Source organism: Lepidochelys kempii, chromosome 4, assembly GCF_965140265.1.
Source record: "Lepidochelys kempii isolate rLepKem1 chromosome 4, rLepKem1.hap2, whole genome shotgun sequence".
NCBI classification, from domain to species: Eukaryota; Metazoa; Chordata; order Testudines; family Cheloniidae; genus Lepidochelys; species Lepidochelys kempii.
The window spans coordinates 94,285,828-94,312,753 of record NC_133259.1 but is presented as its reverse complement, the minus strand read 5'-3'; the positions used below and the strand labels follow the sequence as shown (position 1 = coordinate 94,312,753).

Here is a 26,926-nt window from a genome sequence, read left to right as displayed (position 1 = left end):
AACTGGAGACCATTACTCCTCATTCTGTCATCTGCTACCACTGAGAACAGTCTAGATCCATCCTCTTTGGAACCCCCTTTCAGGTAATTGAAATCAGCTATCAAATCCCCCCTCATTCTTCTCTTCCGCAGACTAAACAATCCCAGTTCCCTCAGCCTCTCCTCATAAGTCATGTGTTCCAGTCCCCTAATCATTTTTGTTGCCCTCTGCTGGACGTTTTCCAATTTTTCCACATCCTTCTTGTAGTGTGGGGCCCAAAACTGGACACAGTACTCCAGATGAGGCCTCACCAATGTCGAACAGAGGGGAACGATCGCGTCCCTCGATCTGCTGGCAATGCCCCTACTTATACATCCCAAAATGCCACTGGCCTTCTTGGCAACAAGTGCACACTGTTGACTTATATCCAACTTCTCGTCCACTGTTACCCCTAGGTCCTTTTCTGCAGAACTGCTGCAGAGTCATTTGGTCCCTAGTCTGTAGCGGTGCATGGGATTCTTCTGTCCTAAGTGCAGGACTCTGCACTTGTCCTGGTTGAACCTCATCAGATTTCCTTTGGCCCAATCCTCTAATTTGTCTAGGGCCCTCTGTATCCTATCCCTACCCTCCAGTGTATCTACCTCTCCTCCCAGTTTAGTGTCACCTGCAAACTTGCTGAGGGTGCAAGCCACACCATCCTCCAGATCATTAATAAAGATATTGAACAAAACTGGCTTGAGGACTGACCCTTGGGGCACTCCACTTGATACCGGCTCCCAACTGGACATGGAGCCATTGATCACTACCCGTTGAGCCCGACAATCTAGCCAGCTTTCTATCCACCTTATAGTCCATTCATCCAGCCCATACTTCTTTAACTTACTGGCAAGAATACTGTGGGAGACCGTGTCAAAAGCTATGCTAAAGTCAAGGAACACCTCCACTGGTTTCCCCGCATCCACAGAGCCAGTTATCTTATCATAGAAGGCAATTAGATTAGTCAGGCATGACTTGCCCTTGGTGAATCCATGCTGACTGTTCCTGATCACTTTCCTCTCCTCTAAGTGCTTCAGAATGGATTCCTTGAGGACCTGCTCCATGATTTTTCCAGGGACTGAGGTGAGGCTGACTGGCCTGTAGTTCCCCGGATCCTCATCCTCCCCTTTTTTAAAGATGGGCACTACATTAACCTTTTTCCAGTCATCCGGGACCTCCCCCGATTGCTATGAGTTTTCAAAGATAATAGCCAATGGCTCTCCAATCACATTTGCCAACTCCTTTAGCACTCTCTGATGCAGTGCATGTGGCCCCATAGACTTGTGCTTGTCCAGCTTTTCTAAATAGTCCCGAACCACTTCTTTCTTCACAGAGGGCTGGTCACCTCCTCCCCATGCTGTGCTGCCCCGTGCAGTAGTCTCTCTTTGAGGTATAAAGCAAATCACCTGCAAATGATGGGAGACAGGCATTTGCCTTAAGTTAATCTATGTAGCTCATTACCGTTGATGTTTAGGAAATAGGAGGTTACTTCAAAGACACTATTGTTCATCCTAGGATTGGGTGCTGTCAAGAGGGTGCCTAGAAACTGTATAAAGGGTTCTTGGTACAGATCCTTTTTATCTCAAATCTGTTTGTTTTATCAGGGGATGCTTGAGCCACAAGATTGAGGTTTCCAATTTCATTTTGGATCACCCTGATATTGAACATTGAACTAAACCTATGGACTAGTTCTGAAAGAACTCTTTGCAACTCTAGAACTCACCATTTCTACTATGAAACTGACCTAAGAACTATATTAATATCTATATGTATAATCTTTTAACCAATACCCTCTCTTTTCTTTAATAAATTTTTGTTTAGTCAATAAGAATTGGCTTTGAGTGTGTATTTGGGTAAGATCTGAAATATTCATTAACTTGCTTGGTAATGTGTCAGATCCTTTAGAATTGGTAGAACAAGATTTATATGATGAACAAGATTTTCAATAATCCTCATTATATTTGACTTGGCTGTCTGGGAGGAAGCCCAAGGCTGGGTTACTTTAAGGGAACTGTGTTTTTGACTTCTGGGTAACCAGTATGGTATTATAGAAGATCCACTAAGCTAGCAACAAAACAGCTAAGTACCAGAATAACCACCAGTTTTGGGGATTGTCTGCCCATTCTTTGCAGTTTGCCCTGATTGAGCAATGTCAGCATGGCACCCCTGGGATTCCGGTCACATCACGTTTTCAAGTTTTTCTTTGCAACCACAAGGGCAAGAACGTTATTTTTAATTTTGAACAAAAGCTGAGATTCTGTGATGGGTCCAGAATGACTATACCAGGGGTCGGCAACCTTCAGCACGTGGCCCATTAGGGTCATCCACTGGCGGGCTGCAAGACATTTTTTTTACATTGATCATCCGCAGGCACAGTCCCCCACAGCTCCCAGTGGCTGCAATTCACCATTCCCAGCCAATGGGGGCTGCAGGAAGCAGTGGCCAGCAGGTCCCCAGGAGTCTGGTTGTGAGATACAGTGTCCTGAGGGTATCTGTATAGGGCCCATGTGGCTGCCCAGTTGGTCTCTCCACCCATGGTATGTCTAGAGTAGGATAAAAGGTAGTGTTTAAAATGTGTTAGCTAACATGTTTTAATTAGTATGTTTTATACCCTCATGTAGACATTGTACATTGCATTCTAATATGTATTAGCTGGTCCCCATTGGCTCACTACTTGGGTCCATGTTAATCAGCCAACATGTATTAAAATACAGCTTGAGTGGTCTACAGTAGGGTTTTAAAATTTTTGGTAAAACGTGCAAGCTAATGTGTTTAAACCCCCCACACCTTTTATGCTAGTCTAGACATTCTCCCAGGCACAAGGCCTGTGGCCTTAAAATGAATGTGTGTGCAGTCTGCCCCAGCTTGCATAGTGAGCCATCTGGCCTCAGGAGAAGTTGGGTCCAATGTAGAGCCAGTCCATGTTACATATGGATTAGGCACCTCTTATGTCTGCATAAAATACCCTAACACCTTAGTCCTATAACCTCAGATTTGTGGTTCAGATGTAATTTACATGAAAAGAGGAAACTCCAGCATGTGTGATACAGAGGTAAAATTTAGTTTTAAAAATAGAGAGGATTGAATATGTAATTAGTTAATGAATTAGTTAAAGTCTGAAGATGAAGGGGGTATCCAAGTCCTAGGTATTATTAAGTGAGGAGGAACAGTTGAGAGGTATAGTTCCAATTATGTTAAGTAAGTGGCAAGGGGACTGAAATCCTCTGACATGATAACTTGAAGAGGTCCTTTTTCTTCACTACTGGGCTTTTAGTTCAATAAGGCACAGCTCCAGCCCAGCAGACTCAGGACTGAGTCAATACTTTATCAGCACTTTGTCAGGGTAAACACAGTCCAGTTCTATGCTTTGTCTCACTGAAGTTTCAATGTGAAAGTTATTAATGTTTGCCTAGTGTTTTGGGATCCTTTGAGAGGAAATGTGTTGTTTGGGGTAAAGTATTACTATTTTTATTTACAATAACTGTGCCTTAAACATGAAAACTTCAGCTTTTCCAAAGATGCCTGTTTTCTGTTTATTACTACTTTTTAGCTCAGTTGATTAACATTTTCACCAATAAGGTATCATTTAAATAATAAGCACATTGTATATTACAACTATTGAGAAAAAAGTAGCAGATCATTTTATATGTAAATGGCAGAAATTTAGAAATGGAAATTAAATATATTAAGTACAACCTACTATGGACCTAGTTTTGCTGTTTTATTTTATAAATAAAATACTTTCATGGTCTCTGTTCATCCTGTTGCAGGTTCCACTCATGGAAATATTTGTAAAATATGAGCTGACATTTAAAAGAAAGTTTAATATCTGCCAAATTTACAAACTCAGGGGTATATCTCAGACCAATCACAAACTCTAACTGATTTCAGGGATTGAATTTATTGCTTGGAAGAATAAACTGTGAAGAATGGATTAAAATTTTACATTTTCTCTATTGATTGCACATGTAGCAGTCTGAAGTAACACCTTATTTCAGTAACCCCATTGCTTTCTTTAGTCTTTCACTTGTACTGGATGAACAAAAGTTGTTTTGTTATGCCAGACAGACTGATCCTGGAGTGTAATTAATCCATGGTGAAAGCTGGATCAGCTGCCAATGAAAACACTAAATTTTCAACTGAGCTAAGTCCAACAGATAAGATCTTTACTGGCAACTGCTTGTTTACTTGCTGATTACTGTCTATGACACTAAAGGGTTTCTAACAGAATCCAAGACATTTGTTTTAATTAAAATAAGGTATTTCAAATGGTTGGCAAATAAAAATAAAGTCAGGGAACACTGCACATACAGGCATTTTTATGTTTCTCTGGGATGTTAAAAGCCAGGCTCAGACAAAGTGATCTATTTTCAGCACACTAAGCCCATCTCGGAGAGAGAAAAGTAACCTAACAAAGGCTGGACATTAGACAGTTTTTACCACCTCAGCATACTTTCCTCTGGCCAGCATTATGATGAGTCACAATAGTAGGGAGCTCAGCAATCTGGATTTCATTTTCCCAGAGCAGTAATGCCTTTAAATTAAATTAAATGCAGTCAGCTCTTTGAGATCTGTATAGGGATCATTGAATGAGTAAACTGCACCTGGTTATGTTTAAATGTGAAGTGGCTGACCCACAGTTTCATGTATATATTATTAATCTCTCTATATCTTTGTTGAGGTTTAGAGGTATAAGGGAGATCTATCTCTCTCTCTTAGAAGGGGAAAGAATAAGAGGCTAGAAGAAGACAGAAGGGAGAGAGTGGTTTCTTTTGCAAGGCAGAAAACCATGCCATAAAATAGGAAGAAGAAACAGTGCCCTTTTCTAACTTCAGCTGGTTGCCTGAGAACACACGGGTGTTTTTTTCAAAAACACCGACAAGCTGAAAAGAAATGGGGAAAAATAGGTATAGTATTTTTCAGGACTGCCATTCACTACCTGTGCTCCTGAACAGTACAACGATGCTTCTTTGCAGCGTGAAATGTTCCACTGTGTGATACAGCATATGCTGGAGGAAGACACAAGCATCACAAGGTTCCCTCCTGCTCTATGATACGCAAGCTTAATCTGTGCTGTAAAGTGGGACAAATAAATGAGCAGAAATATAGTCTTATTGCTAAAGCAGAGGACAAGGAATCAGGAGACTTGGGTGCTGTACCAGAGGGGGACGGTTAAGGCTTAATCTATTAATGTTTAAAAAGTGCTTTAAAGTTCTGAGGGAAAGTGGTATGATGTTCGTGCCAAGTATTAGAATTATAACCTGAGTGAATAGCAGGTTAAAATGTTCTCATGCTGGACAACTAAGCAAGTTTGAGAAATTTTACCCGTGCATAATTTTAGAAAAGGAAGATCTCAAAAAAAAAAAAAAGAGATGACAAAATAACCTGTTATAATGTTTAATCACTCAGGATTAAATAGTGACAGGCAATTCTCTGAATATTTGGATAAGCAAAAGTCTGGATACCTATCTAAACTCTATATATCCCTTTAGTTTCCAAACTGTGTTGGAAAATCTTTTAAGTGCCAGCTGTCGTTTGTGATTTCCAGCACTTTTGCTTCTCATCCTGATCAGAATCAGAAAATGCAGAGGAATAAGAAAAACTCATAAACAGTAATGAAATAGTTAGCCAACATTTTCTCCCACACCCCTACACACAGACTTTGACATCAGTTGGTAACACATTAACCTTAAGTAGTAGGAATTTAAATTACATTATCTAGGTGCAATTTTCTGCCATGAAGGTAACCTCTAGTTATAATTAATATTAACATCCTAATTAATTGCCACATATGTGATCCATTGTTTAAACCCTTCATATTTCACTGTTTGTAGACATAAGTTTAGACAAGCAAATGCTATGCACACCATGGCATGCATTTTTAATGTCCTGAGAGCAACCTTCCTTAAGTTGACATTCAGTGGAATTTTTTTCTCTGCTCTTAGATTAACTAATGTTAATGTTTGTTAAGTACTTTGGAGATGTAAAGATGTTAACACTTTGCTAGCTCACTAAGTTCAGGCTGTGTGTTAGTGATCAGAGACAGGGAAAATTTGAAGGAATGAAAAATTATGAGTTCTGCAGTGGCCTCTCTACACTTTTTGCTTTACTCCATAACTTTCCATACATTCTAAAATGTCTATCTTGCTATTGCAAAAATTAATATTGCATTTATAGCATCTTTCACTATCTAAGCTGTTATGCTGCTGTCTGGCTAACATCAGCTTCAGAAAACTGTCTCCAGTTAAACAATGACAGCTGCAAAGGTAGGAACTCAACCTCTTCCCCCGTTCCTTCTCATGTATGAAATGTGAACATCAAAACCTCCAAGGATCGTTTACAGAAGCATAGAACATTGTCTGTTCTAGGATATGCTTAACATTCAGCGGGGGTCAAGGCACATTTAAAATACCCTAAGAACTTAAGCCACAATCAGGAACTAAACTCAAAGGACTCCAAAATGGGCATGCTGTTATGCGGCTAAAACAGTGTTTGTATGCACACATATCTTGGCCATTAGCAGTTCTGTGTAGTCCACACACAACAGAAGTTATTCCTGCCAGAAGTAATATTCTGCATGCAGGGGTTAGGGAAGCAGGGGGAGGTCCATTAGAGCCTTTGCAGTTCAGGACGTTTCATAGCTGCCAAGATTTATGCAAATTATGTATAAAAATACATATTCTTTAAATAGTTTGTATGTTTGCAAATTTACATATGATCATAAACTACAGGTTAACAGCAATATACCTTGCACCAAACAGTGGTGGGGGTAGAACACAGAGCTGTACCAAATCTGACAGCGGTGGCAAGTGGGTGTGTACTGAAGGGTGTCTGGAGTGTATGTGGGTACATTCAAAGTCAGGGCAGCTGGGTTTGTGGGGTGTTTGGGTGGAAGATAAAGATGGTGGGGAGCTGTGGTAGCGGTTGTGAGGGTGGAGATGGTTGGGGAAGCTGGGTGGCACCTAAGGGAAGTTGTTTTGTGGAGGTAACTGGGAGCTGAGGGAAGCTGTAACGTAGCTAAGAGAGGCTGGGTTTGCAGGTGTATCCAGGAGAGAAAGATGGGAGCAAACTCAGTGGTTGGAGGGGGCTGGGGGTAGAGGTTGGGGTGGGAAGGGAGAAGCTAGGAACAGTTGGGATTATGGGGGTTTCCAGGAGATAGTTGGATAACCTGGGGGAAGAGCTGGGTTTGTGATGGTGTCCAAGGGGTGACTGGGGGCTGGGGAAAGCTGGAGGGGGTAGCTAGCTTTGTGGAGGTGTCCAAAGGGGTACATGGGAAAGCTTGGGAGAGAAGCTGGGGACATTTGGGTTTGGGAGGGTGATCAAGAGGGCAGCTAAGTGGCTGAGTGGCAGCTGATGTGATGGATCTGGAGCAGCTATGTAATAACTGATGAATCATAGGACTGGAAGGGACCTCAAGAGGTCAACTAGTCCAGTCCCCTGCATGCATGGCAGGACTAAGTATTATCTAGACCATTCCTGGCAGGTGTTTGTCTAACCTGCTCTTAAAAATCTTCAATGATGGAGATTCCACAACCTCCCTAGGTAGTCTATTCCAGTGCTCAATTGTAATATATGTGGACCTGGTTACTGAGATATTTACTATATGACTGGGCTGGCACAAGAAGAAAGAAGTTAATCTGGGCTATAGATGGGCTGAAAATCACTCTGTCCCTCAACAGCTGCTGGATATGTCAAGTCAGGAGGGAAAGCCTTCCGGATAGATAGAACAATCAGGAGGGAAAAAGGAGATGAGAGAGGTCGCAGCCTTCTGTGAACTGGCTGCCCTGACAACGGAAGGATGTCTCTCGGACAAAACTAGAGACTAGAGACCTAAGAATTGAAGTTGGCCTGGAAGAGAGAGGATGAGCAGTAGATCTTCACTGAGGGGAAGGGAAGCTTAAAAAGCAGACTGTTCTCTGCTCAATATGTGGGAAGACTGGTTGGTTTCCCTGAGCCCACAAGATGTTAGAGAGCCTGGTGAGCAGGAGAGAAATTCCAACCTCTCTTGAGGGGAATAGTAAGCTTGGGAATGGAATAGAGCAGCGATACTCAGACCTCAGTGGTTCAGGAGCCAAATTAGTGATCAACATTACCCAAAAGAGCCACAGTAGTGTGAATTCATTGTTTCATTTTCTAAATTATATACTCATTTAAACAGTATAACAGGAAATATTAAATTACATATATATTTATATATATAAATAATTCTCACAGCAAAATGGCTGACCAAGTATTATTATATCCACTACAATTGGTTACTAACATAGTAAAAGCATCCAGATGGGTTAATAGCTTAGATTGGTTAATAATTAAATCACCCAGTGTTTTAATGTCATGTGCCGCAAAGAGCTGCAGGAGACTATTAAAGAGCCACTTGCAGCTCGCGAGCCTCAGTCTGTGTATCACTGGAATAGAGGATTGGTAGGTTGTTCGTTGAACTCTTTGGTAGTGATCCCTGTCTTTACCTGGCATTGGCATTTTGTTCATTCTTTGGATTACTGTTTTCTTAAAGGTGTTTATTTCCTAGCCCTATCCCAAGGTGGGTTTTCCTTCTGTCCCTTCCTGTGATCAATTGGGACTATCCTGATGGGATTCCTGTACAGTTCTCCAAAGTAGGACTTCAGCCCTTGGACTGAAGGATACTGAGTTTTCTTAGATTCTTGGATACTTAGAGTTTTCCCCTTTTCATTTTCTGAGTCTCTACCTCCTCATATGAATCACTAGTAATAGAGGATTGGTACATGGCTCATTTTAAAAACTTCTGCTTGCATGAATGATTTGTTATCAGCAGTCAAAGAACCAAGGAGAGAACCAGGCAGATTCTATCTGCTATAACCCTGTAGCACCATTTTGGATGAGAAAAGGGAAAAGACTTCAATTTATAGTGAACACGGGATCCAGTGATTTAACTCAAGCAAAGAGAACCTGTTTATCTCTATAATAGGATGCAAACTGTTCAGCAGAGAAGCCATTTATTACACAGCAGGTAATTAAACAATGTTAGAATTAATTTGCTACCCGGGGCCTTAGCAACTTCAGTACACACACTAAATATGGTTTCTATAGCCATATATTAAACTTATGGTTACAGGATGCCACACTGATGCATAAAGCAGGAGCATAACAGAGTAGGCATACTGGGGAAAGCTGGAAGACTCAAATGCCATACAAAGCTAATTTTTAGGACAGGTACTCAGATCTGATGATGATATACAAAGTACAAGATAGATGTTTATACTGTTAACATTAAATGTGGCATATGAATCTAGCTTTTTGATTAGATTCAGTAGGATTTTCCCATGAACAGCTGTCTTCATTATGCAGGAAAAAAGGCTTCTGCTGTTTAGACTTCCTTGTAAACTGACTCAAGAGCCATTTCTAAATAACTGTGTTTATGAACTTCGCGTCATGCTATTACACCATGGAAAGAAAACAAGCCAGACATTGTTCTTCCTATATAGAGTCACGGCAGGGTCTTTGTATCCCTGATTTTGCCTACATAAATACACAGTCATCTCTGGTTTTGCCCTCCCTTCCCTTTCTTGTAAAATCTGGCATTTTTAGCCAACCAACTGTTAGCCAAAGAAGACTAGACTGGAGTATGTCTGATCCTGTCATTGCCACTTCTTACTGAACTAGAGTGCCCGCCATTGAGTAATGAGAGGGTCTCAATCTGTGTACAGATTAAATGTACAGTATATCCAAAATTAAAAAAAACATAGTAAGAAAACCAAAATGTGTCACTTTTCCTTCAGAACTCTTGGGTGAATACCGTCAGGTCCTGGTGACTTATTACTGTTTAGTTTATCAATTGTTCCAAAACCACCTCCTAATGACACCTCAATCTGGGACAGTTCCTCAGATTTGTCACCTAAAAAGAATGTCTCGGGTTTGGGATTCTCCCTCACATCCTCAGCTGCATTCTTTTTTGGTGACAAATCTGAGGAACTGTCCCAGATTGAGGTGTCATTAGGAGGTGGTTTTGGAACAATTGATAAACTGAACAGTAATAAGTCACCAGGACCTGACGGTATTCACCCAAGAGTTCTGAAGGAACTCAAATGTGAAATTGCAGAACTACTAACTGTAGTTTGTAACCTATCATTTAAATCAGCTTCTGTTCCAAATGACTAGAGGATAGCTAATGTGATGCCAATTTTTTAAAAGGGCTCCAGAGTTGACCCTGGAAATTACAGGCCGGTAAGCCTGACTTCAGTACCGGGCAAACTGGTTGAAACTATAGTAAAGAACAAAATTAGAGATGTAGATGAACATAATTTGTTGGGGAAAGTCAACATGTTTTTTGTAAAGGGAAACCACGCCTCACCAATGTACTAGGATTCTTTGAGGGGGTCAACAAGCATGTGGACAAGGAAGATCCAGTGGCTATTGTGTATTTAGATTTTCAGAAAGCCTTTGACAATGTCCCTTACCAAAGGCCCTTAAGCAAAGTAAGCTGTCATGGGATAAGAGGAAAGGTCCTCTTATGGAGTGGTAACTGGTTAAAAGATAGGAAACAGAGTAGGAATAAATGGTCAGTTTTCAGAATGGAGAGAGGTAAATAGTGGTATCCCCTAGGGGTCTGTACTGGGCCCAGTCCTATTCAACCTATTCATAAATGATCTGGAAAAAGGGGTAAACAGTAAGGTGACAAAATGTTGCCGATGATACAAAACTATTCAAGATATTTAAGTCCCAAGCAGACTGCAAAGAGCTACAAAAGGATCTCAGAGAACTAGGTGACTGGGCAACAAAATTGCATTTATCAACATTGAATTTATCTGCCAAGTAATGCACATTTGAAAACATAATCCAAACTATACATATAAAATGATGGGGTATAAATTAGCTGTTACCATTCAAGAAACAGATCTTGGAGTCATTGTGGATAGTTCTGTGAAAACATCCACTCAATGTGCAGCGACAGTCAAAAAGGCGACCAGAACATTGGGAATCATTAACAAAAGGGATAGACAATAAAACAGAAAATATATTGCCTCTATATAAATCCTTGGTGCACCCACATCTTGAGTACTGCATTCAGATGTGGTTGCCCCCTCTCAAAAAAGATATTGGAATTGGGAAAGGTTCAGAAAAGGGCAACAAAAATGGTTATGGGTATGGAACAGCCTCCATATGAGGAGAGAATAATAAGACTGGGACTTTTCAACTTGGAAATGAGATGACTAAGGGGGGGATATGATTGAAGTCTATAAAATCATGACTGGTGTGCAGAAAGTAAATAAGTGTTGTTTACTCCTTCTCATAACACAAGAACTAGGGGTCACCAAACGAAATTATAGTAAGCCTGGGAGAAATTATAGTAAGCCTGGGAGAAGTTTGGATCTGGATCCACACTTTGCATCATTAAGGAATCCGATTAAGATGAGAGGGATAATATGTACCTGTAGTAATATTAAAAGTAGGTCCTAACTGCTTGTGGTTGTGTAAGCTCCCAATGTACATTCTGCAAAAGAAGGGTTGTCATATATTTTGTTTAAAATTCAGTTTGAGTAATTCCAGTCTGCTTACTTAAAATTTGCCCTGTAGTTGCAGTTGAATAAAATTATTCTTCACCTCCTGCCCTAAGCTGTGATGCAGTCTCGCTGTGAGCTTTTCAACAGTAACCACAATACATTTCAGTGCTGGCAACATTTCGCTGGTGGGTGATGAAATTCCTATGGACCCAGGTTCCACTGCCATTACCACTGGTGGAATTGTACTGGTGGTGAATTGTGTGTCTGAATTTTGGCAATGTAGTTGCAGCTATACAGATTTTCTTTGTATTGGGAGCGGGAGATTCAAATCCGTCTATTTTCCCAAGGCTATAGAGATCAACTGTGAAAAAGCTGTTAGTGTGATCATTAGCTTGTGTCATAAATATAAAGGGAAGGGTAAACCCCTTTGAAATCCCTCCTGGCCAGGGGAAAGCTCCTCTCACCTGTAAAGGGTTAAGAAGCTAAAGGTAACCTCGCTGCCACCTGACCAAAATGACCAATGAGGAGACAAGATACTTTCAAAAGCTGGGAGGAGGGAGAGAAACAAAGGGTCTGTGTGTCTGTCTATATTCTGTCTTGGCTGGGGATAGCCCAGAACTTTTAGTAAGTAATCTAGCTAGGTACGTGTTAGATTATGATTTCTTTAAATGGCTGAGAAAAGAACTGTGCTGAATAGAATAACTATTTCTGTCTGTGTATCTTTTTTGTAACTTAAGGTTTTGCCTAGAGGGGTTCTCTATGTTTTTGAATCTAATTACCCTGTAAGGTATCTACCATCCTGATTTTACAGGGGGGATTTCTTTATTTCTATTTACTTCTATTTTTATTAAAAGTCTTCTTGTAAGAAAACTGAATGCTTTTTCATTGTTCTCAGATCCCAGGGTTTGGGTCTGTGGTCACCTATGCAAATTGGTGAGGCTTTTTATCCAACATTTCCCAGGAAAGGGGGGGTGCAAGTGTTGGGAGGATTGTTCATTGTTCTTAAGATCCAAGGGTCTGGGTCTGTAGTCACCTAGGCAAATTGGTGAGGCTTTTTACCAAACCTTGTCCAGGAAGTAGGGTGCAAGGTTTTGGGAAGTATTTTGGGGGGAAAGACGCGTCCAAACAGCTCTTCCCTAGTAACCAGTATTAGTTTGGTGGTGGTAGCTGCCAATCCAAGGACAAAGGGTGGAATATTTTGTACCTTGGGGAAGTTTTGACCTAAGCTGGTAAAGATAAGCTTAGGAGGTTTTTCATGTAGGTCCCCACATCTGTACCCTAGAGTTCAGAGTGGGGGAGGAACCTTGACAGCTTGGCTTTAACATTGTAATGCTATTTTCCTTGTGCGGTCTTATTCTGTTTCTCTGTCTTTAAAAGCTTTATGACAAGGGTGGGGAGGCTAACAAATTTCATTTCAGATCTGTGCAGTAGTGAAGTGTTTTAAATAATGAGAACACATGTACTACTATAATCAATCAACTAAGAAGTAGAATGTTAAGCAGATGATTCTATTTTTGGATTTACGTGAGACAGCCTTTTGACTACATTTTAGTTGTAAAGGCATTTTTGTCAATTGGCATTATGTTAGTGAGTGAAATATAATTCTGAGTAGCATTTTAGGAAATTACTTTAATATAGAGATGCTGACTACATTTCCAGCTATCTGTGAATATAAACAGGACATGAAGAGGAATTTAATATCTGAAGATTTTTCCTAGCTCATTAAGAAAATTGTATATGAGAGCTCTGTATTGAAAATAAGATTGAGCAGCTGAATTAGCTGCATTTTTGTGATTTCACTAAAGTCTGTTGTTTTCATAACAATAATTTGATCATTGTTACACCTTACTCCAGTCATTTCCTTCCAGAAATAAGTGCAATGGGCCATACTGGGAGCTGGTGTAAAGAGGCAGTAATCCACTGAAGCCTGAATTGGGCCTCTGAGGTCTTTACAATGCTTATATTTTACCATCCATCAAAGATACTATTGTGCTTCAGAAAACAGGCTAGACTGCTTTCAGTTTAGAAATACCACGGCTTGTGTTAGGTCAGTATGTTTCCTTTGGAGATGAAGTGAAGGGTGAGATTTCCTTATTATGATGAAGACTGTAAATGTGGAGGAGAAAAGCACTCAGCTAGCAAACAGCTGAGTTACAAATACACATCTTAATCTGAGCCCTAAACGTCAGGCTAGCTAATGGAGACTTCAGCGGTTTTACAAAACAATCTAGCTGCAACTTGTTTAGCTTGAGGCCTGTGCTACTGAATAAGGAGAGCACATGGTATACTTCAGATCAGAGGATAGCATGATACATTAGATTAGATTGCTAGATGCTGTAGTGGAATAACCTCTTGAAGTGCATCATGTGAGCTGCTGAGAACAGAATTTTTTTAAATTTATTTTCAATAATTCTTGTTTCGCCTCATTCTGTCCTTACTAGATGTTCTCTTTTTATTGTGTTTTAATGGAGAGCAATACTTATAAATTGGCTTTACAAAAATTTGTTTCCAGGCTGTTGCAGGGGAGAACCAGTCAGTGGCTTTCCTTTCTTATATACCAGATTTCCATTTCCAGGAGAGTGTACCCAGGGATGGGGAGATGAGAAGTATGTCAAAAGCCATGGCCTTGTTCCTGGAAGGTTAAGGAATAGATTACAGAAACCCACGCTGGTGCACCTATGGTTCTTGGTTTACAGAGGTCCCAGAAGCTGTAAAAAGCCAGAAGTGATATCCCTCCGTTATCAGAATATGTAGAAAGGAATAAATCATGAAGCACACAGTAATGTGCTACATTAAAAAGAAAATACTGATGGTGCTTTCAGGGAGTGGACTACTTTTCATAAGTCCAGCCAGGTGTGGAAAGATACTGTTAGTAATTGTTTGTAATATGATCATTACAAATGATGTCCTGGACAAATTCCAAGCTGGGTAAATGCATTTTGCCTGCTTTACATCCTCCTTGTAGTTTTAATTGGATATGGTGTTTTTCCTTTGTTTAATGTCCTTAAACATTGTTGTGCATTGTTAAACAGGAACTGTATTCCTCCCTAGAGCTGGTTGCATACCAGTAGTGGTAAATTTGTGTATGAGTTTATGAAGTCAGGGGCAGCAGAATCTAATGACCCAGGAGCAGGAAGCTATGAATTCCAGAGTGCTAGTCCATGCTCTGATATTAGCTCATTTTGTGGCCATTGGTAAATCTCTGAGGGACAATGGGTGACCTGTTCCTGTGGCGATGTGCATGGTGCGGAGGAATGAGAGCATGAGGAGCCAGGCACAATTGCAGTCTTTGAACTTGAAGTGCTCCAGCCTAGTGATAGGTGAAGTGCTACTCTTGTGGTAGATATGACAATTTCCTGCAATATCTTTGAAAGACTTTATGGCATTAAATTTATGGATTATTGTGGGTTAGGATTGTATGTGACCTCTATATGGGGGAGATGTGACAGATGTCACACCTGGGAGTTCAAAAGACTATATTGAAAATGTGCCAGACAAGTATGGACTTTTGGGATAATAAGTGTAAAGTGAATTTCCTAGGGAGAAGTTAATGCAAATTCCTCAATTCCAGTTATGCAACCCCCCAGCATTTTGAAGCTACTCCCTAAAGAGAGGGACATTGTTTGCTGGTTACTTGTTACAGAAGGCCAAGATCAAAGGCCTGAGCTGTATAGAAGAGCAACTGATCTGCCCAGCCTTGATCCTGGATTTAAGACAGATGAACCTGTAAACTTGGGGAAAACCCAGCTGTAGCTTTTGAAGTGCTAAAATCAACCAGAGCCCTCAGCTGGAGTTGGGGGGTGACCTCAGGTAAGCATTTTAGTATGCATGTAGGTTCTTTTAATATGTTTCCTCTGTAATGCTTTTACTTTAAAATAAACATGCTTGCTCAGAATGAGCTGTGTGGTAACTTGTAACTGGCAATACACTGTTCATAGCCCTTGGAGAGAAAGCAAGCCCAGGCATTGCCCTTTTCAGTCAGTCTGGTTTGCTGAGGATATCACAGTGTAAGGCAAGGAGCTGGGCAGCTTTTAAATCCCTGGTCAGGAATAGTGCATGCAGGTGTCTGCCTAGGAGAGGTGACTGCTGGGAGTTAGAGGCCTAAAGTGGGTGCCATTGGTGGAGCACGGAGGGGAAATACAGGTACTGTTGCCATGAAACTGTGACAACTCCATCCTATAGATGACAGGAAAGTGAAGGGCCATGCTCTAGTCCCTTGCATTGGTGTTTCAAGTATTTTTTCTTACTTGAAAGCACATCTTTTTGTTAGCATGTACTCTGATCTACAAGATGTGTTGGTAAATTTAAGCTTGCCAAAAAACCAGTATGATATTACATTGTACTATTTGAGAAATCACATGGGATCATAGTAAGAGGTGGGGAAATAATTGGTTTGAGTTTGTCGGCAATTTAAAAAAAAAGTTAGAAAATTTTTGGCAAACTGAAAAGAAAAAATATTGTTTCATTTTGATTTGGAGCATTTAATGTTTTTGATTTAAAAAAAATAAAGTTAGTTGTTTCAAATTGAACAAAATGTTTTGTTTCAAAAATGTCAAAATGAAACATGTAGTTTTTTCAGAATTGTCTTGGTTTCTTTTTCCAAAAATGAAAAATTCACCAAAAAATGTTTTGTCAAAAAGTTTTACCCATTTCTAATCATAATGCAGACACAGATGGGGTTAGAGGAGAGGCAGACCCTCCAGCCTTAACTTAATCTATTGTCTTTTGAGTGCTTAGTCACACAACTTCAACGTTCTTAGTCATAATTCCATCAGAAAACGACATTAAATTCCTAAAATGGTTTGGGATTCTTTAAGACAAAGGTATAATATACATACAATTTACTTTTTACACTATTATTACAGCAATTTCCTTTATGATATCCCTAAAAGACATACATTGTCTTAAATATAAAAATGGATTACAACCCTCCATATCATACGTTTTATAAACATGTTTTATTATTGATACCCTGCTTCCTGGCAAGGAGGTATTGTATGCCAATCTGCACTGAAGGAGTACAGCAACTATTTTTCTGAACTATACCACTGGCTATGAGTAATTGTGAGGGGACAAACCTTATAAAGATTATAACACTAAGGAAGCAACCCTTAAGGGCATATCCAAAGGGTACGGAAAGGTAAACAGGGCTATTTCTTGTAGATAGTTATCAAAGCCATGTTAAGTAAACAAGAATCTTTAACATGCTTACCTGTATAGTTAGAGAATCAACAGAGGCTAAGTGTATTTGACTGTGTTTATGTATGTCTTGTTAAAAGTTTAACAATGTAACCAGATTAGTTTGTGGATGCTAATTCCCTTTCATGTCTTTATGGCCTTACAGTATGCATGTGGATGGTTCAATTAACCTTAAGAGCAAAGATGCAAGATACTGTAGGAACTCATAATATTATTTGCATGGTCTTCAGTTTAATTATCTATGCTATAGATAACTATATGCTATAGATAATTCCCACCTTTTCATATGCTGTGTATTTATACCTCCCTACTGTATGTTCCACTCCATAAATCTAATGAAGTGGGATTTAGCCCACGAAAGTTTATGCCCAAATACATGTGTTAGTCTCCAAGGTGCCACAAGGACTCCTTGTTGTTTTTGCTGATACAGACCAACACAGCTACCACTCTGAAACCTATGATATAATGAACTGTATTGATTGTTTGACTGGCTAATTGCCTTGTATTAATGAATGCAACTAGTTTACCTGTGTATGCAAAGGAAATAGAAGATTAGTTTCAAAACAACAATCTGCACTGCCTATTCTTCACCTGGGAAGGTCCTACTGTGACAATTGCTGTCAAGAGGCTAATCAGCTTTCTAGAGGACTATAAAGAAAAGTCCCAGGCCTGATCCTTTTTATCTCAGATCTGCTTAAACTTTAACAGGGAAGGTCTAAGCCTTAAAGTCTGAGGTCTCCAGGTTTACCCTGGATTACTCTGGAATTCTCCTGGAAGAACCTGAGCAGACTCTACAGCTGGACTGCTCCCTGGACTATAAACTGGAATCAACTGATAAGAAAGACTTTTACAAATCAGCAGAGTCACCTTCTCTGCTATGACACTGACCTAAGGACTTTATGCATATCTGTTTGTATATTGATCTTTTAACCACAGCAACTCTTTTTTTATTATTAAACCTTTAGTCTTTTAGTTATTAAAGGACCATCTGCGTGATTATTGGGTAAGATCTGAGACTCATATTGACCTGGTGATTAGAGTCCAGTCTTTTGGGACTGGCGAACCTCACATATGGAAAATCAGGTTTTCAATAACCTCTCATTAAATTAGACTTGGCAGCCCAGAGAGGGGCAAAGTCTGGGTTGCTTAAAGGGGACTGTATTTGGCTTCTTAGTAGTCAGCGTGGTATTACAGAAATTGTTTGGTTACTGGCTTGGTGAACCTAATTATAGAATAAACCATTTTGGGATTTCTCTGTCCTATTCCTTGCAGTCTGCCCTTAATATACCATTCTCAGCATTGCCTATCCAGCTACCAGGTCACATAAAATAGGAAATTGCAAGAAAATGGGCTATATTCCCAACAGCTGTAGGAGGAGGCTCTAGAGAGGCAGGATGATCTAGTGGCTAGAGCACTAGCCTAGGACTTGGAAGATCAACATTCAAGTCCCTGCTGGGCCACAGATTTCCTGCATTTCACTTAGCATCTCTATGACTCAGTTTCTCACCCATAGAATGGGGATAAGGAGTACTTCCCTACATCACAGCTGTGTCACGAGGGTAAATACACTGAAGATTGTGAGGTGCTCAGATGCTAGAGAACCTCACTATATCTATCATAGTACCTAAAAGAGATATATAGGTATAGTATAAGAAAAATGGGTTATGTTTTTGAAATGATGTACATGGGAGGAAGACAAATCCTATTAACATGTAATGGAATTAGAATTAATACTGTTCTTCGCATGGTTTTGAAAATGGCTAAATGAAATGGAAAGTGATTTTGTACTGAAGTACATCACAGATAATGAGAGATGACTAAGTATGATCTTGACAAGGAAGTTTCAGTATCTATCTTTCTATCTATCACTGTGTGCAATTCCTTCTCTCTCAGAGCACTGAAAGTTAGGAACTGTTTATTGAGAGAGAAGGAATGATGGTCAGGAAACCAGTTATTTTATTCTATATTAAAGATGCCATTATATCTTTAACTTTCAAATGGACAGCCCCCAATGACAGACCGAAGGGATGTGGGTTTAATGTATCACATGGATAGCATCTTTAATGGTACAGCACAACCAGTATTTCATTATTTTGTCAGCAATGGGTAGAATCCCAAGTCTGTGTAGTCTTAAGCCTACAGCCTTCTTCTCCAGAGAATTTTACCAGCTGAGGCCACAAAATATCCCAACAGGTGGACTAAAGCCTCATCTAAGACTCGTGAATGAAAATGTTGGCCAAATTTTTTTTCAGTGCAACATTCACTATCAGCTGCAAGTGCTTATTCACCAAATAAAACCCCATTGGCACAGATCTTGCTGTGTACTGTGACTTTCTTCTTCAGAAGAATCAGTGGATAGTAGATACCTGTTCCAACCTGATATGATCTTATTACAAGGCCAAGGGGTACATATTTCAGTAGAACATTTCAAGATGTGGCAAGATGATATTCTTAGATTGAGAAGGAAGTGTCAGTCATTTGTATGCATTAGTGATGCATTTTGCTACTGCTTGAATGAAATTATTTAAATGATATATACTAACATACTAAGAACCTTAAGAAATCTCATATTTACTACAGGTTGATGTTAACATTTCAGCATTAGTGATTCAAAGTATTGTTCCAGACCATCAAATGCAGCAGATAAGATATTGTGCCTTCGCTCAAGCACAAAATATAAAGCCAAGTTTCATTGCATATACTATTTGCAACACACAGGACTGTGAAAAAGATAAGTACATTGAAAGACACAGGGCTAAATTCAGAAGTGAACCAATTGGTGGTATAATTATATGGAGGTGTGAATGTGAGCTGATGTCACTTTCACACTGAGGGGGGCCAAAAAACAAGGCTGTAATACAGGGATAGCAACCATCAGGAGGATGTATTGACATGTAAAGTACGTAGACCAGCATTTGTATCTCCTCTGAATTTTGCCCACACAGAGCAGCAGTAAGCAAATATCTATGTTACAAGAGTACGTAGCTCATAAGATGCATCTACTTCCAACAATGGCAGATCAGGGAAGATGGTGCATGTGCTCCTCCCTTGCCAAAGGCTTGACCCAAATCTCAGTGAAGTCAATCACATCTGCAAAGGGCCTGATTGATCTTCATGCACCTCACAATGCAAAGGGTCAGTCCAGTCTGATGTTTCATTTTTCTCTCCTGACAGAGAAAATGGCAGATACTGATCCCTGCTCCTTTGTGCTCATCCACTAGGATAGGCTACTGGGGCTTGTTCCCTGGAGTTATGTTGCTGATGCCTTGAAGTCCCCAAGGGAAATGAAGGCTGTAAAGTTTGAGGCCCTGGAGCAGCTACCCCATATGGACCTTTCCTTGGCAAATGGAAGCATTGCACTGTTAACTTAATAGCTGTAAATAGTATATAGACTTGTTATAAAAGGAAGCTTGTTTTTTTCTGACTCTGTAAATCCCGCCCTGACACTTGTTCCATGCAGGTGCCGTCCCTGGAATTCAGTGCAGGTTCACCTGAAACGTGACCCAAGTTCAGGAGCCTTGGTGAACCGGATCCAACGTTTGAGTTGGTAATGATATCGCAAACCAAAATCAACTGCTCTTTGCTTCAAGTTTCCGCATAAAAGTTTTTCAAAAGGATGTTCACTGGACAGCATAAACCATTGCAGCTGAACCTTTGTAATTTGTTACATCATCAGTCCACCCTGGGCTGAACAGCAGCTTTTTCATGTTTATTGACCCATGAATGAAATTAACACCCTATTTCAGGGGTGACGCTAGGGAGGGGCATGAATGGTCACATGACCCTCCCCAGACACGGGGGAGGGCACATTCCAGAGGGGGCTGGTGGGAAGCTGTCCCTGTCTTGTCCCACCCACCAGCTGTGCTCAGGTACATGCCTGCCTGCTTGAGCTCGCTGGAGTCATTCTGCCTGCCGCTGCCAGTGAGTAAGAAGGGGGGCTTCTTTTTTGCGGTCACGGGAAAAATAGTAGGGCTCAGGGGAGGGAGGAAGGGAAGCAGGGAGGAACGGGGGGCCGCTGGGGGAAAATCATGGGGGGGACGGGGAGGCAGCATAGGCCAGGGCTGGGAATCTGGTGGGGGCAGGGGGTGCGCAAGGAAGGAGCCATGTGACTGGCCTGGATGCTCCCTGGATGGGGGAGTGGCAGGGTGAGGCAAAACCCATGGGGGATTTATGTGGGAGAGAGGTTTCTTGGCCTGGGTTCCTCCGGCCACAGAATAAGATAGACAGAAATCCCTGATGTTCTTTTAGCAATGCACAGGATTCCTTTAAAGCCATAAGGGTAGGAAACAGGTATTTTTCTTTAAAGACCCTGCCTGAGTTCCAAATGCTGAATACGTGCAGAATCAGACCATTTTTCATGAAAGGAAACCAAACTTCTCCTATGATCTGGGCCAGCCTACTAGTAGCTGGTGAGCACTTAAAACTCCAGTGCATCCTCCAAATGTTTGTTGTGTGTTGATATGAAATTCAAAGGAGGGGCAGGATGGTCTTGTGGTTTTGGCTTCTCTTTATAAGACCTAAATATTATTATTTTGCCACAGACTTCCTTTATGCAAGTCGCTTAATTTCTCTCTGCCTTAGTTTCCCTCTCTGTAAAATGGGGATAATTCTTAGCTAAGAAGGGCATGTGATGATGAACTTGTCTGTGAAACTTTGGAAGAACGTGCTATAGAAGGACAAAGTATTTATTAAAATATTAGGGATGAGACCTCAAAGAATGGGTGCTTAAATTAGGCACAAAGGGCATTATCTTGCATCACTGAACTCCAGGATACCATTGCCATTGATCTCAGTTGGAACAGGATCAGAGCCCTAAATCCTTACAGAGGTTCCTAAGTGGCCCAGGTTTTCAAAGCACCCATCAATTTCATTTTTGAAAAATTGGGTCATGTATTTCAGAGCCTAACTGGGGCACATATTTAAAGGGGAAAAAAAGAGTCTTCATCTGTGTGTCTGGAGGTTATTGTCTTCCTTGAGGCAACAATTATTGCTCTTTGAGCATTTAAGAAAAATCTGCAGCCAACACTTGTAGAACATTTAAGAGCAATTGTCATGCAAGGGTATGGAACTGATAACTGACATGTAAGCGATATCAAAATAACTTGGTGCAAGTTACTCATCTTCCTTGACTATGAATAAATTTTGCATTTGAGTTACTTGCAAAATTATGAAAATTTACTAATGGATGCGCAAATTCTACTAATCTGAACTGACAATATTTTAATGAAAGCAATATTTTACTTGCTTGTTTCCCCCCTAAAAAAAATTTACCATGAGTGTGTGGAGTTTTGCAAGGCAGAATCAAGTCAGACTATGGGAAATGCTTCAGGAATGAGTGCTAGTCTACACTGGCAATGCTAAATCAATTAGAGTATTGATGTGGAATACAGCTAATGTTGGTACGTTGATTACTTGTGTGAGTACTATTTGCAGTGTTTGTACAATATGGTTTCAATCTGAGGACCCAATTCTGCACTTAATGGAAGAGTAAAATCTTTAGCAAAAGCCATGAAGAAGACAGTGCTGTCTTCCACTTTTGGAAGGGATATAAACCCTTAACATGCTGTAGGGCATAAAATAACCTCTACTATTGGGGAATAGGAGTAAACTTTCCCTGGGGCACATTACACAATATCTTCTCCAGGCTTTCTTGAACCTTATTCTGAAGCATCTGGTACTAGTCACTGTTGATGACAGAATACTGTACTAGATTGACCGCTGGTCTGATCCAGTCTGGGAATTTGGCAATTCCCTTATTTCTGTATTCCTGTTATTAGAAACAAATATGACCAATTTTGGGGGTCCATCTAGATTTAAAAGTGAGGGTGTTCAGTTTATATATATTTAAAATATCCATTAAATTAACCCTATGCAATATGCATTCTCTAACCAACTTGCATATTAAAAAGAAAGCAAAATAAAAAAAATAAATAAATTTTTAGAAAACTAAGCAGCATCTGTTGTCCATCTTGTTAAACTGCCATCTTCACAATAAATCTTGAGTTGCACTGTTTATACTACTGAATGCTAGAGGCAGGGTCAGAAAAGATGGGTAAATATGCATTTATTTTGTGGATTTCTAATAGTGCACTACAGTGCTGCATTTAATTGTATGTTACCAGCTGCCTCATCATTCAGTTTATTTTTTACTTTTTCTGCAAATGAAATATTCCTTTTATTACAAGTCAAGAACTCAGGAGATAACGGGATATTCATGGTTAACAGGACGCTACATCTTTATATATAGTTCAAGTGTGTTGCTCACTTTGAGCCTTTTAAGGTATGGGTCCTCAAGAAGAAATAGAGGTCTATAATGTTTAACTATGGTTTGATGCACTCTTGTGTTCTGTGTATGACCGAGCCATTGAGCTTCTTTATGCTACACAGAACACTTCTGTGCACTCGAGTTCTCTTGTGCATCTAGGAATATCCCTTTCAGTCAACAGGAGGATAGACTGAACAGGAGAGTTCCTTCAGGCCCGAGCTCAGTAGAACCTCCCAGTATCTTGTTAGATCTTAAGAGCTCTAAAGAATAATTTTCAAGTCCTGGGTGGTCCATGAATGCCTGTGTCAGGGTTCCATCCCCAATCTGAACTCTGGGGTATTGATGTGGGGACCCACATGAAAGACCCCCTAAACTTATTTCCACCAGCTTAGGTTAAAAACTTCCCCCAGGCACAAATCCTTCCTTGTCCTTGGATGGTACTGCTGCCACCACCAAGTGAGCTAGGCAAAGATTTAGGAAAGGGACCACTTGGAGTTCCTGTTTCCCCAAAATATCCCCCCCAAGCCCCTTCACCCCCTTTCCTGGGGAGTTTTGAGAATCACATACCAACCAAATAGGTAAACAAGCTGAGCACAAGCCGGACACTAAAAACCAATCAGATTCTAAACAGAACTTTATTATAAAGTAAAAGAAGCACCTTTGTAAAATCAGGATGGAAGGTAGTTTTACAGGGTAATAAGATTTACCACACAGAGGATTCCCCTCTAGGCAAAACTTTAAAGTTACAAAAAAAAAACAAACCCAAAAAACACAAGGAATAAACCTCCTTCTTAGCATAGGGAAAATTCACAAGCTAAAATAAAAGATAAGCTAACACATTTACTTGCTATTACTTACAATTTTTTTAAATCTTGGATGCTTATTTCAGGTAGGGTTTTAGGAGATGGTTTTTCCTACCCTGGTCCCTCTCTGTCCAAGAGAGAACAACAAAGAGCACAAAACAAAGCCTCCCCCCCGCAGATTTGAAAGGATCTTCTTCCCTTATTGGTCCTTTTGGTCAGGTGCCAACCAGGTTATTTGAGTTTCTTAACCCCTTACAGGTAAAGGAGGGATTTTATGCTACCCTTATCTATATGTTTATGACAGCCTGTCAGCTTTATTTTGCTCTTGTCAAAGCATCTGTTATAGGGGTACAAATATGTGGTAATTGTTCCAACTTAAAAATAAACCATACAAATTCCTCCTCCTCCTCACAGCAGGGAGTATCTTTGCAGACATTTTTCCATCAGATGCTCTTTTTAGGTGTTTCTATATCTGAGGGCAAACACAATTTCCCATATAGGGAGAGATAGGAATAAATTACTTGTGTCTCCTGCTTGCAATATGGACTAGACCACTTGCAGCGATTCTGGAAACATACTTTCTCCTGGGGTCTTTCTGCAGTACAAACTGCTTGATTGATAATGATTTGTCAAGTTTCCAGTCTATATGAAAGATGTAAGGTTAGCTGTAGAGTAATATTTCCTGAAAGCAGGATTGCAAAAAAGTGCTTATACTTTTTATTAAGATGGCCACCATCCAAGTCCTACTTTACACCAGGCCTGTGACAGTCTGTCTGGAATTCCCTATGAGTCTAGGAGTCCTGCATTCCTCTCCAGGTGAGCAGAAATGTAGGATCACGGCTAAAGGCACAATGTCAACTTGAAAAAAAAAAATCACGTCTGTCTGAAAACTTTGTACCTACTATAGTGACAAGCTAACAAGTAAGATTACGAAAACCAAAAGAGTTTAGGGTGTGTGGGAAGGGGGGGGGGGCGAGAAAGAGGGAGGAAAGTGTCTCCTCTCCTTTTTTTCAGTTTATTTTATGTATTGATGGCACTTTGTGTATAGTCAGTTTCACAGTGTCCTTGTAAGGTCTGTTAGGGCTAAATTTGGGCTGTGCTGCAAGCACCACGTATGGAGCAATGCAATACCATCATAACCTTTAAATTGTGCCTCTTTACGATCAGCAGTTACTAGTCACCTATGCCCTCTGTTTTATTCCAACTCAAAACACGAAATGCATTCATATATTTAATGATCTAAGGTTCATTACAGTAAACGGTGAAAGTTCATTTTCTGAACTGCTTTTCCATTAATTTATTTTTTGCTGCCATTTAGTTTATTACAATTCTGCTGCCATGTGAGACTAACAGATAAGAACCTACATTTACAGCTCAGCAAAGCAAAGCTACAGGGATATTGGTTCAGAATAGAACTCTGCCGATTTACTGCAAAGGTTTATATTCTATAGTACATATCGTGGGTTACTATCCTTCAAACTGGGTAACAAAATAGGAATTAGTACTAATCAGAGAAAAGAGAATTTCACTTTCACATTTTCTGTATATTTACATGTAGGATTTTGAATGATCAAGTGCAGCCACAGTAGGCAACAGTATAGTGCAAAGAGGAAAAGCTTAATGTTCCAATGCCAAGCACAGTCAGCCTCTAGTTTGGAAAGCCATTTGAAGAAATCTAATATGTCCTGAGTTCCTATTTATCTTGCACCCTTGGTACATCTTTGCAGCACATACAAGTGTTCTTCATTACCCCATTAGGCAAAAGAAACATAAAAGCAAATGCAGACACATAAACCTGCCTAATCTCTGCTTGATATCACTCCAAATAGTCTTTCATCTCTCTACTTTCCCCATGTCTGTTGATTTGTATGCTGCTAGAACACCTCAAGTGCTGATGCTAATTCAGATAATGACCCTTTGTTTCAATCCCATCTGCTGTGACTGGGAACCACTAGTACTAGAAATTAGAGCTGTGTGGTAAGTGGTATTTCTAGAAAATGTTGCATTTAAAAAAAAAAAAAACGTTCCAAATCAGAACAAAACAGGCTATGCTAAGCTGTGGCTTCCTCTCTCCCTCAAAAGGCAGGCTGCCAAAGAGCCAGAGAAGTGGGTGCACAAGCTGGTTTACTTGGTTGGTTTCCCCCTAAAGTTTCAATAGAAGCAACACGTTCATGGGAATGTTCTGATTCTGCTCAAAAAAAAAAAATTCCAATGGAAAAACAATTCCACTGGAAAGTGGTTGACCAGGTTTATTAGAGAGGATGATTCTGGCTCCTGTTCATTATGACAATGCTACCAAGATCCAGCATGACTTTATTCGTTTAATGTTGGAAAACATCATTTGTGAGAACCAAAGTTCTTTCACTTCCAGTCAGGTATACATGAAAGTTATTTTTGCCTCTGGAATTGTGAATTAGCATTGTTAAAGAAATTATTTGGAGTTAGCATTTCCATTAGTTCAAAAATAGCTTACTTCTCAACTCCCCCACTCTTTTGTCCTGTGCATAAGAAGCTGTCCCCCCCCCCAAAACTGTGCAACGTGTTATACATTTGCTTGCTAAAAATTCTCTATTTTTAGTACTTTTGCAAATCTTTTGGACTTTGGCATCAGCTCTTCTGCTCTGTAAGGAATCTTGTTTAATTGTGGATCATTACTCAGCAATCCTAGTTCCATAACAAATCTGTAACCATATTATCAATTATTTTTTTCCTTTCACTTTAGTTTAGTTTTGTTGAGAGAGTGTAACTATGCAGGATTCACCCCTGCAGCACCTCCTGCTGGCTGTCTGGGAATTAGCTTGTTTTCCAGCTCCGGAGCACCCTCTGCAGGCCAGTGTCATCACTGCTGCTGGACCCTGGTGCCCCTTTGGCCGGGGGCTCTGCCCCAGCAGTATCCCCTCAGTCTCCAGGTCTCCCCTCCCCAGGGAACCCCTAACCCCCCAATGCCACCTTGCCTCAGTGCCTACTGCCAGTCATCATTTAACCCACACTCACTGGGACCAACTGTAGCCTGTAATGGCCACTCATCATTGGCAAGATGGGGTAGGACCTGCTGCCTTTGCCTATCCCCAGGCTGCTCCTTTGTAGTCCCAGAACCTGGTTTGGGCCCTGCAGTCTGGGGGGTTGTCAGGCTGGAGCTCCCCAGTCCCTCTTGCCTTTCCCCCAGC

General features: G+C 40.4%; 1 protein-coding gene across 1 annotated transcript in view; it reads left to right on the top strand.

Annotated features, from left to right (window-relative positions):
• GRXCR1 (glutaredoxin and cysteine rich domain containing 1) overlaps window positions 1–26,926 on the top strand; it is a 61,223-nt gene that overhangs the window by 14,529 nt on the left and 19,768 nt on the right. The window contains exon 2 of the mRNA XM_073340109.1: window positions 5,912–5,924. Within this exon, the coding sequence (XP_073196210.1) occupies window positions 5,912–5,924 (13 nt within the window). The remainder of the gene's footprint in view (window positions 1–5,911; window positions 5,925–26,926) is intronic.